At 31.7% G+C, this 12725-nt stretch overlaps 1 protein-coding gene across 1 annotated transcript; it reads left to right on the top strand.

The window, feature by feature from the left end:
* Positions 1 to 4477: 4477 nt before the first annotated feature.
* LOC21405915 (homeobox protein HD1) lies at positions 4478 to 9559 on the top strand. Its single transcript, XM_010109754.2, has 5 exons — positions 4478 to 5424; positions 5657 to 5777; positions 7525 to 7715; positions 7894 to 8025; positions 8921 to 9559. Exons 1-5 carry the CDS (start codon positions 5116 to 5118, stop codon positions 9059 to 9061), a joined length of 894 nt encoding a protein of 297 aa, XP_010108056.1. The 5' UTR covers positions 4478 to 5115; the 3' UTR covers positions 9062 to 9559.
* The last annotated feature ends 3166 nt before the right edge of the window (positions 9560 to 12725 follow it).

Raw genomic sequence — 12725 nt, 5'->3', positions numbered from 1 at the left:
GTGGAGGGACCACTTTAAGGGAGTCGCAATCATAGAGGATAGAGGGAAAAAAAAAAAAAAAAAAAAAAAGAAAACGACAAAGTTACAGCTGTGACGGTGACCCCACTACTACTACCACCACCAACGACAAGGATGCTTTTTCTTCCTTGGGATTCACGGTCCTCCGATGTTATTCAGCCTAATATTTTCCATGTGTTTCTGAATGCTTCCAAAAAAAAAAAAAAAAGCATACCAATAAAAATAACAACAACGACAACAATAATAATAATAATAAGAATAAGTTGAACGGTATAGCTATAAACGTCAATGCAAATAAAAGTTTTATTGCACAATCCATTAAGAAAAAAAGGAAAAAAATGCCCCTATTTGTTTTTAATTCATTCGAACAGTGAGTACAGTTTAAACTCATATTTAATAAGTATAGAGTCTGCATTATATCTCTATTTGAACTGAGTTAAATTATCCAACTTAGTACCTATTTGGTTCGCAGGTTTAAATTGTGTTGATTTGAACAGAAAAATTAAAACAATATAGTTTAAATAGTAGTTTGAACTGACCTCAAAAGCAGAGCGGAGAAAAACGTGTGAGTGGGTTACTGTAGAAGAATGGTTTGAAAAGTAGAATTGAAGGGGGGCTTAAACTGGACATTCAGTTCAAACAAATAGACTTACCAAACGCCTTTTTGGACTTTGCAGCCGCTCAAAATGGGTTGAAACGGTGAACCAAACGCACGCTTAGAGTTTAATTCCCCTTTAAGTTCAGTTATTTAAGCTATTTTTAAACAGTAAAAATGTGCTTAATTACTCTCTATCTTTGTTTTTCATACCTACTAAACACAAATTCAAATTTTATTCTCTGTTTAGATTAAAAATTTAACTGCGCATCCAAACACCAATTTCAACTACAATTTAAACCACACAATTCGAATTTTTCTATTCAAACAAAAAAGATTAAATCAACAAATTAAACGGGTGCAATATATACACAACATTTCTGTCTTAATCATCACCCTTTAACTTTATCACTCATTTGTTATACGAAATTAATTACATGAAAAGTTTTTGTAAGATCAAGAGGATAATTGGAACCAATTTCTTTCCTTTCTTTTATTTATTTATTTATTTATTCATTTTGTCTTGTGTCAACCAAACACACCAATATTTTTAGAAGACTAATATATATGAGTATGTGTATGTGTGTATATATATTTATTTATTTACGAGTTTTACCTAATTTTGCTGGCGAATTATATTTATTAAGTTATCTTGTAGATGGTGCGGATTTCGTAGGTCTCACTCTACTAATTTCTCCTAGTTGGTAACTCTATAATAGTGATGTGCTTTTTGTATGTTTCGAGCAAGGAAAAAAAAAAGCAAAATAGAAGTAAAATATTATATATAATTGATGAAATTTTGTTCTACTCATTAGTCATTACACAGAGTATAGTTTGTTCACAACCCTAAAAGCCTAGAAGAACTTTGAAAAAAAAAAAAAAAAAAGGCTAGAACCATCTCAAAAAATATGCACTAACCATTAAGCAAATATTGCAGCCATTCCACAATCAAACGAGACATCAAGTATATTCATAAAAAAAACCCTTTTGCACCTTTGAAATGTTATAAAGGTTGTGCTAACTATAGAAAAGGTTGTGATATGGTTCACCATCCATAACTTGTTCTCAAGCAATATATATATATATATATATCATATACATTAATGTTGAAAATTAAAAAGAAAATGAAAGCTTGGTGATTAAATAATTTCCACATGTAAGCTTTTAATTTAATTTATCTAAATAGCTAGAAATTAATGAGTGATTAATTACACCTTTTCTGAACAAAAAAAGAAATAAATGAGTGATTCCTTGAAAGTCTCAACAAGAATATAAAAACCATAAATGGATAAAATACTTTCTTGCTTCCAACGCAAGAATTCACAAGTAAAAACAAAAGGGAACCTAAGAAAGAACCTTTCTTCTATAGACAATGTATGCAATTGGTTAAATTCTTCTTTTTTCTTTTTTTTTTTTTCTTTTTTCCTTTTCTTCTCGTTCTTCCCTCCTCTATTCTTTTGGAAGCAAATTGGCTAAAATATTCCAATTAATAATACATGTCAACATCTGCATTCTCCAAGAATTGTTTTTTTCTTTTACCAAAAAAAAAAAAAAAGAATTTTTTTTCTGTCCCCATGTGGGACCAATTGATGGAAAACTTTGTTAATTTCACGAAATGGGGCCCTCCACCACTAATAACCTAACAACTACTTTTTTTTTTTTTTTTTTTTTTTATACTAACAAATACTCCTGATCATTTAGTGATATACTCTAATATGTGCCACAAAATCAAATTATGTTTAAAGACACGGAGAATACTGACGTTGCCGCTTGAAGCATCCATGCAACTGTTTTTGAAGGATCAAACGGCTTGGATTAATCCATCTCAATGATTTGCTGGTTGATTAGTGGGCCAAGAATCCACAACTAAATGCCATGTAATATCCTTTACAACAAGTTGGCGATGATTCATATTTGCATCCCAACAAACGGGTTCCTAAGGTATCCATATTCATTATGTTCATTACATTAATAAGAATTAATATTTTTTTAAAAAATAAAATACAACAATATCGATTACTAATATCATGGTCTTACAAATACTTGCCTTTTATCTTTTGAAAAATAGAAATTTGCCTTTAAAAAAAAAAGAAAAAATTGGTGAAATTGATATTTTCATAAACAGGAAAAGGACCGAAAGCTGAAAAACATAATAAACCGGCCAAGGAGGCGGAACAGTGACATCTCAACCCTCAGCCGACTTTTCTTAAACCACAAACAAAACATTGAGATAATACATACATACATACATACATATATATATAATATATATATATATAAAGAAAGCTGGTTTGTTGATCAAATTGGTGGCTCATAAATACATACATACACACACATATATATAATAATATTATTTTGATTAGAGAATCCCCTTATTGATTGGAAGGCTATTTTGTTCATATTAAATCGATTTTTTAGGTGTTTGATTGGCCTTCTGGATGAGTTTAGCGTGATCAGTCGGTTAGATTGAGATTGAAATAAACTTAACTTGACATGACTAAATTCTTATATGGATTTATTTGTCTGTAAATAAATAGTTAAAAAGAAGGAATCTTTTTTTTTTTTTTTTTGCAACAATATATTCATCTTATAGACATTGCAGAAAAAAGATATTCCTTTTCTTTTTATAATTATACCTATCGGATATCTATGATCATTAATTATGCCTAGGTTATTCGTATACTTAGCTTGTAGAATTGAGGTCTCTCTCTATGTATGATATGTATAAATCTTTGAAATTTCTCCGTGTGTACATACATACATACATACATATATATATATATATTATATCTTATAGCTTTTAGAATGGAATTGAGTCTATAAACTTATAATAATCTCGCCTCGTTAGCCGTTAAGATATTTAAGTGACAAAAATGTTGAATAAACGCACTTAATTAATTATTAAATACTAAGAAATAGTTAACCCCTAAACATATAATATGTTAAACAAAAGAGAAAAAATATTTTGGCATGACATTTTAAATGTTCAAATATATTTGTTTGCGTTTCTTAAACATTTTTTTTTTGTTCGATTACATACGCAACCTCATTTTTTTTTATGCTCAAACACTTGATCGATGGTTTTAAATAAATTGAAGGCCATATCTATATCTATATGTATATATATTTGGTGCTTTGTCTTTCGTGTAGACTCTTTCTTTAAAGAAGAAAAATATCAAATATTATTTAATTAGATAGTGACACGTCTTTATCTAGTAGATGTTATTAAATCTTCAACTATACATATTTGTTAGACAACAACTTAACAAGGAAGCTCTGAATTGACCTGCAAACAAGATCAAATTAAGTTAGTATTTATAAAGTACTGTAGATTTAATCAATCTGCGAATATTATCAGCTAAAAAAAAAAAAAAGAAAGAAAGAAAAAGAGAAAAAATTTGATACATATAGGTGCAGAGGCAGTACATGATGATCTTATGTTCGTACCAAAGAACTTAAGAGTGAATCTTTTGTTTAACAATCAGCATAAACTTTAACAGTGACCGTAAGTTTGTGATAATGTGAAAGCTATGTGTTGTTATAGCCGACAATATTCATCTCATGGAAGCAAGTGCTCCGTTTATGAATACACAAACTGTGGCATGTCCCAATCAGTTCCTTAATTAGTAGTTGGTTGGAATTATATTAAAAAATATATATATTAATATAATCCGAATAAAAATAAAAACCAACAATTATTTTTTTCCCCTCTTCTTTTCTGATAACTACCTAAGAAATTTCTGTACCTAATCAGGATTAGACATGACCCCTAATCAAAAACCCAGTTTGAGCTGGACCCTCTATGCTTAAGTTAAGCTGAATTAAGGCCAAAATTAACAAACCCCGCCCAAAATAATAAAAAAAAAAACACGAGAGAAATAAAAAAGAACAAAAAGCAATCAAATTGTCAGTGAAGGCCACAGAAACAGCTTTATCTTCTTTCTTTTTCTGACCTCGCTTCCAAACCCTCCTTTAATTGTAATGGTACTATAGCCTCCATCTGCCCTCTCTCTCTCTCTCTCTCTCTCTCTCTAAGCCTGAACTCCTCAGTTCTCAATGACACAATAGATCAAACGAAAAACCAAAGCTCGAAAAACCCTTCTCTCTCTCTCTCTCTCTCTCTCTCTCTTCTTTCATGCTTTTGCCCTTACCATTTTTCTCTCTCTTTTTCTGTGTGTATGTAAAATCTTTGTATTCGGTCAGAAACGGTACAGAAAGTTTTGTGTCTCAGATCCCGATAATAATAATAATATATAATAAGGTTTGGCCTGTCACTGCATGATTTCTCTTACGCCATTAACGATTAAAACTGTCCAATAACATAATCCTCCTTCTTCCCTCTCTTTCTCTCTCAAGAACCCCAACTCTCTCCCTCTCTCTCTCTTCTTTTAACCCCCAATACAAAATAAAGTACTAGTATAGTACTTCTTGTGAATAATACCAAGTGCCCTTTTGAAGATTACACACACACACACATATATATAGATATATAGACACACAATATGCAAGAAGCTGGGGGTTTGGGAATGATGGGGAGTGGCGGCGCCGGTGGTGAATTGTCGGTCTCCGGCGGTGGCGGCGACGGCGGAGACCGGCAACTGAAGGCGGAGATCGCCACGCACCCGATGTGCGAGCAGCTAATTGCCGCCCACGTGTCGTGCCTTCGAGTCGCCACGCCGATCGACCAGCTGCCGCTCATCGACATGCAGCTCTCGCAGTCCCACCACCTTCTCCGCTCCTACGCCTCCCTCCAACATCAACACGGCCACTCCCTCTCGCCGCACGACCGCCAAGAGCTCGACAACTTCTTGGTACGATATTCAAAAAAAGAAAATCCTTATCGGTAGTGTATGTTTTTCTATTTATTTTTGTTTTTTAAGCGATTCCATCACTTTGTCTTGCTTATGATGCGATCCATTCACATCACAAGCGCTTTTTTTTTTTTTTTAAAGGTAAATTTTGTTTGAGCATTTTGTTTATATGATGAGGATTTTTTTGTTTTTGTTTTTGTTTTTTGTTTTTGGGTGTACTATATATTTACAGGCGCAATACTTGATAGTATTGTGTACTTTCAAAGAACAACTTCAGCAACATGTCAGAATCCATGCGGTTGAAGCAGTCATGGCTTGCCGGGAAATAGAGAATACTTTACAGGCACTCGCTGGTAATATATATGTTTATTCATATGCACTTAATTCCCATCTTAATTCTGTTTAACATGAAAATTAATGTCCTCAAAACGTTCATAATTATACCACCATCATCATATTGTTATTGTTTTTACTTTTGGTTAGATTTATTATTATTATTATTGTTATTATTTTTTGCTGTGGAAAAAACAATCAATCTAACCAAAAGTAAAAACAATGATAATGTATTGATTTGTGATATATGAGTGTAGACCACAATAATTATATCCTTAATTACGTAACTAGACACAAAGGGAAAAACAATTCATGACCATTGTTACTTGTTTAAGAAATCGTAATAATTAGTTCTAGCTGATCTTTCTTCATTTTGATTTTTGGTGAGTTGGGTATGGATCAAGATGATAAATTATGGCTATTTGGGGTTGTTATTTGTAAGATTGGGTGTCCCCGCGAGAGGTGGGTGTGGTAGGGTCTCTATTAACATAAATAATCAAAGATTATAGTTGGGAAATAGGTTAGTTAGTTTGGTGGTACTTGATAGAATAGGGTTACCATCAATATATCGCACTATATATACCAACTTATATAGATATAATTAACTCTTTTTTTATCTTTTGGACTACCAACCGATAAGGTTGCAATGGGAATATTTGGGGTTCTAGAAGATTATTTAAATTAGTTCCTAATGCATGAACTTTGGTTGTTGGCGTATATATCCATATATATCTTGGAAGGTTTGGTTCATTAGGTATCAATGGCCATCTAGAGGCATATAGAATTTTGTAGCCAATCAACTAATTCTAAATGTTTATTGCATTGAGATTTTAGTACATTAAACTTTATTATAAGGTTAACCTTACAAAGGGTGTCGTTAATTTGAAGTAAATAAGAAGTTAACAAACTAGCTAATTGATGATGATCAGTTTTAGGCGAAAAAGGTCTTGTTATGTTTTTGTCATTTAGTGGATTGGATATATATATATATATATGCAATTTAATTGGATGCTTATCCATTGGATTATAACAATAACCTTGAGAGCACTAAATTATTTTAAACATTTTTCCCTATAGAATACCGAGAATCATATATAGCCTTTTAGAAATCCGACCCCAGAAGCTTCGTACTATCATAATATTGTTCATATATATCTTGGAAGTTGGATCCATGGATAGAGACGTATAATTTGGTATATCGAGCTTAAAAAAAAAAAATTATATCTTTAGGGCATGCTCTTTAGTTCAAATTTTAAGACGAAAATAGGAATGCTCAGTCCTCGCAAGACAGGCTAGAGATAAATTGTAGAATGTGAACTCTCGTTTTAAACGGGGAAAAAATTGAAATTGAGAAAGAGGAAAAAAAAAGGGTAAATACATACATACATATATAATCAGGCATTCACATGAAGAGTATTGGGCTTCTTCGAGAGAGTTATGTATGATATAATGAGAAGATATTGAATCTAATATGCATGCTGTCGGATATATGTATGTAACTATATATGTGTGTGTGTATCGAGTACTACCACTTTAACAGCACAATTCATATTTCATTGCTGTATGATGAACTAATTAGCATCTCTTGCATGCGGAACTTTTAAGGAAATTAACACTAACTTTAAGGTTACAATATATAGTTGACGAATACATGGTGCCCAGACTAAATGATCACGGAGTTAAAACACTAAAAAAAGGCAAATATATAGAAAACAAATGAACTAACGAATTATAGCAATTTGGATGCAAATACATGATACTTCTCAGGAGTAAGTCTAGGAGAAGGTACAGGCGCAACAATGTCAGACGATGAGGATGACCTACAGATGGATTTCTCTTTCGATCAATCCGGCGCCGACGGGCACGACATGATGGGATTCGGTCCGCTACTTCCGACGGAATCGGAAAGGTCGCTAATGGAAAGGGTTCGGCATGAATTAAAGATTGAACTGAAGCAGGTGATCCCCAGCTTCTTCTTTGAACTCTAATTCAAGATATAATTATTTTTTTTGTGTGTATAACGTACTTAAGTACTCTTGTTGAAAAAAAAAAACGCCATATATAACCACTTTTTGATTGGTATTTGGTGTTAAATAATGCCTTGGAATCATTGGAGTTACATTATTCTTTATCCAGGGTTTCAAGTCAAGAATTGAAGATGTGAGGGAAGAAATATTAAGAAAAAGAAGAGCCGGGAAATTGCCTGGGGACACAACTACGGTGTTAAAGAATTGGTGGCAACAACATTCTAAGTGGCCCTACCCTACTGTAAGCTAGCAAATTAATTAATTCATGTTTATAACATTGTGCAAGTATTTTATTATCCACTATCGCAAGTTTTTTTTTTTTTTTTTTTTTTTTTGATCAAATTAGATTTTCTTAATTTTTTTTAGATTATCATTAATCTTTTAGCTAATCATAAATTGGCACATAAAACTAAAGCCTGTTTGTTTTGCTCGTTTGAACCACGGTAATTTAAATCTTTTTGCTATAGTGTTTTGTCTTACAAAATTTGAATTTTTTGTTCAAAACCGATAAAACAAACGGGTCATAAATAAGCTATGTTTATAGGCAAAAGTTAGCATATTTAGGTACACTATTAATTAAGAATAGGAAGAAAACCAGCAATACCATCTCAAGATGGTAAAACGTATTATTTATATGTGCAGCTCTATTTAAAAATAAATAATCGGCATTCAATTAATAAAAAGAAAATAAAATGCCACAATAACACTATTATTTAGAATGACATAAGTCTCTACAAAATCATGCCAAACCATGTAATTTCCTCACTAAAGAATCATGAATATATATGCATTACATTGCCTTAAAATAAGGGGCTCACTATTTAATTATCATAAACTGTAAGGTTTTTTCCTTTTTTATAAACTTCCTATACTAGCTACAACAAGAAACATGCATTATGTCACTTTGTGTAGAACATGTTAGGGATTTCAGGCTATTTTAAAAACTTTTTTTTGTACCAAGTGATACGAATATAAATTATTAATTTAATTGAAGAATATACAACAATAACTTGGGTTCTTTATCATTATCCATTTCTAAACTATTATGCACAAATGCATGTAGATCTTTACTTATGATAATCGTGAAATTATGTAGAGAATTGGTTGGCGTGAAAACTTACAATTGAAACATACAGGAAGATGACAAGGCAAAGCTTGTGGAGGAGACAGGATTGCAGCTGAAGCAAATCAACAACTGGTTTATCAACCAACGAAAACGCAACTGGCACAGCAACTCCCAATCAGTCACATCTCTCAAGTCTAAGCGCAAAAGATAAATTCCGTTCCATTGGTGGTCCCGGGATTTCCAAAGTGATGGAGGGCGTGGGAGACAGGATGACACCAATGATTTTATTTTTATTGAGCAAAACAAAATATATATATATATATATAACTCATCATCATCATCTTATAACTTTGTTCCAAACCAGGATCAGCAGCAAACACAACGAACTAATTACTTTGTTATAATGTTGTCGTATATGCCTTGCGGGTACAATATAGTTTGTAGATTTTGTGAATTATGCAGAAGTACTGAAGAAACTACACTTTACAAAGCTAGCTATCCAAGATACGTACGCCTTTGGAAGTTTGATCATCACGAGTTACTCAAAACGTGCCATCAGTGCTGCACAAATATTGTAACAGATCCATCGTATATTGGTCAACTAATTGCTTACTTTTTTTATTGTAAATTCTTATTGATTTCCCTGTATTAGACTAGTTCTGTCCTGTTTTATATTGATCTTACCAGCTTGGATTTGCTTTCATAAATCGACTTTACAATTTCAAATTTGTTTTAGATTAGTGTGACAATACAGTATACTTCTTTCATGTTCTTTGTTCTTAATATAATGCCATAACATTATTGATAAATTTATATTCTGAATGAATTACTATATATATAGAGATCACTAATCATCTATCAAGACTTTTTGCACTTGAGAGATGTGACAAATATTGAACTGTTAATTTGCAGTTGCTAAAACAGAAATTTTATAAGTAAATTCAGTAAATGAGAAATGAGAATTCACTTGCTACTTTCCTTAACATACAAAGTTTTGTAAGAAAAAACTTGATATTGTTTGTAATTGTTATATGGGAAAGAAAGAAAGAATAATTGACGATGCGCCTTTTAATCCCTTAAAAAAAATAAAAGCAAATTCTTCAAAAGAGACGATTAAAATAATGATCCACTAGAGCATTGTTACATGTAAACGGATACTAAAAGATTTCCATACGTAATATAGAAAACAAAATCATTCATAAAGCTAATGAATTAAGAATCAAAGATGCACTTAGGATATTTTCAATTGGCTAGGTAGCTCAATGTACTATTGCAATAATTTAGGAACTATGCCGGCTAATTATATGTTTCCATACCCTAAGGAAGGATCAAGTTATTACTCACTACTTAAGTTTATTATAGTTTATGTTTCGCGGCCCCAAAATTCTGATATAATAAGTCAGGAATGAGAATCTAAAATGCTCAAGAATTGGTGGTGGTGGCGGCGGCGGCGGTGGGGTGCCCACTGCTGCCGTGGCATTTTTTATCTTTCACAACGAGCTTCTCAAAACCAAAACCTTAATGGTTTATAATTTTTACAATTTTTTTTTAGCATTATACCTAATTAGTATTAGTACTTAATTAATAGATTTATTCCGTAGGTTGTAAAGGGTAAATTCATCAATTCTTTGAGAGAGTACATGTTCTTCTGATCCGGCGCTTCTACATGAAACTCTTTACATAGTCATGGGCATATTTGTCATGGAACTTCTTGTACTTCATGCTGTGGAATCCATGGCCGGCTCCGCGGAAGACGTGATGCATATTTCCTAAAAATATGTGTCCGTCCAAAGTTTGCCAACAATATTTGTTGACACTTTTTTAAGCATCGAGTTAAATCAAGTGTAGAATAAAGTTGAATAATCAGATATTAATTAAGATTCCATTTAGTATATATAAATTATTTTATTATGATATGATAACATCACCATTAGTTTTTGTCATCCCTAAATTGGGGATAGGTTTTATCACTTTTCGTTAATGTCAGTAAAGCTGAGTAATACTACATTTATCATCTATGCACTAATAAAACTACACAAAAAAATTTAGTAAATAACAACTTGTTTGTAAGCTTCAGATAAACTGCATAAAAATTTAGTAAATTTAGTAAATTTAGTAAATAACACCATTAGTCTTTATCAATATTTGTACAAAGCAAACTGATAAAGTAAAAGCTTCAGATCTTTTTTTGCTAATTTGTTTGTAAGCTGATAAATTCCAGCTACAACTTTCTTTAATTAGGTCAAATAGGACTAGTTTCTGAATCGTTCTAAAAGTGTACGATGAAGATCATATAATTTGAAGAAAAATGCTTGGGTACCCCTAATGCTAAATATACCACTAATAGAAGTGGTCTGCACCAATGAATAGGAGCCACTTTCGATTAGTGGATGATGTTTAACACTATTTGTGCCTTATAATATTGTTCTTTTTTGAAATTCTAAGTTCTAAAGCGTAAGTACTGCTACTTTCTGCGGTCTTACTTTTCCCCAATATTATTCATTGATTGTGGATTGACCCTACTTACTTCTTTTATTTGTTTGCTATTTGATTCAACTTACCTTTTCTTTTTTTGCTGTTTCACATTCAACATTACCTAATTACATATGGCCTTGTTCTTGTACGTGTACCGCTGCCATGAAGGTGGAAAACACAACTTATCAAGACATTCTTCCTATTTCTTTTCTGATCTCTTTTTCCACTACACATACATTTTTTCCTCTTTTTCCGCTGCACATGTAAGTTTTCTTCCTTTAAGGTTATTCTTCTTTTGTTCTTCACAAATTTTCAGCTAATTTTTTAGGGGTTCTTTTATGCTACTAGGATACTTTTTCCCGGCACCGTGTCGGGAGATACGATAATTTATGAAATTTTACGTTAGAATTTACAAGCTCAAACGATAAAGTTGCAAAAGTTACGATAAACTTGTGAATTTTGAAGGAATACAATGAATCATTCGAGTTTGCAAGTTCTAACGTAAACTTCACAAGTTATCGCATTCTTTTAAAATTCATGTTTATCGTAACTTTTACAACTTGATTGTTCGAGTTTGTAAGTTCTAACATAAAATTTCATAAATTATCATATCTCCTAGCACGGTGCCGGAAAGTTTTCTCCCAGCACCATAAAAGTTCTCATTCTTTAGACTATTCGAAGTGGTTTTTTTTTTAGTTTTTTTTAGTTTTTTTGTTTGGTTTTAAACTTGAAGCTTTCATTAACTAGTTTAACCGGATTCAAGTTGTGGATGCTGTTACTAAATCCAACATAGTAGGATTGATCAACATGATCCTTACTGGGCCGGCAGGGCCCAATATATATGTATGTATATGTGTGTGCCTATATATATATATATATGTATATGTATTATGTATATATTACAATCTAGAAGACTAGAACCTCAATTATCACGTTGATTACAGCCAAAAAGTATAATCAAATCTCTTCGTGGAAGTTACTAGCCGGCACTGCCTGCATGTGAGTTAATTTTGCTTTGAAAAAAGATGAAGAAAACTAGGGAACTTTTATATTTGGTGGATTTTTTAGTATAGTTTGGAAAGATAACCCGTCATCTTCATTAGATTTTGTTAAAATTTCATATCGATTCTGATTTGATTTTACTGTTAAAAAAATATATTTGAACTCAGTTTCCTATTAATATAATATGATATTATTATGAATAATAACTGTCCACCTTAATTAAGATTACTATGCAAGATGATCACTTAAAGATAATCGGTCATCTTCATTAGATTTATGTAAATAGTAACCCTGAATAGTGTTAAATTTTTTTTTATAAATAAAATTCTAAAACTCTTTATTTTATATACCTTAACAAAATTAATAAAATCTCTATCTAATTTCGGTCTCTAAAATTT

The sequence above is a fragment of the Morus notabilis genome, unplaced genomic scaffold, assembly GCF_000414095.1.
Source record: "Morus notabilis unplaced genomic scaffold, ASM41409v2 Scaffold87, whole genome shotgun sequence".
In the NCBI taxonomy this organism is placed as follows: Eukaryota; Viridiplantae; Streptophyta; class Magnoliopsida; order Rosales; family Moraceae; genus Morus; species Morus notabilis.
This window is presented reverse-complemented; position numbering and strand designations above follow the sequence as displayed.

What these genes read in the sequence shown, in the direction of transcription:
- LOC21405915 (XM_010109754.2), top strand. Translation starts at nt 5,116, where the DNA reads ATGCAAGAAGCTGGGGGTTTGGGAATGATGGGGAGTGGCGGCGCCGGT. An exon ending in AAGAGCTCGACAACTTCTTG is followed by an intron (nt 5,425 to 5,656) that starts GTACGATATTCA and finishes ATATATTTACAG; the next exon opens with GCGCAATACTTGATAGTATT. An exon ending in CTAAGTGGCCCTACCCTACT is followed by an intron (nt 8,026 to 8,920) that starts GTAAGCTAGCAA and finishes TGAAACATACAG; the next exon opens with GAAGATGACAAGGCAAAGCT.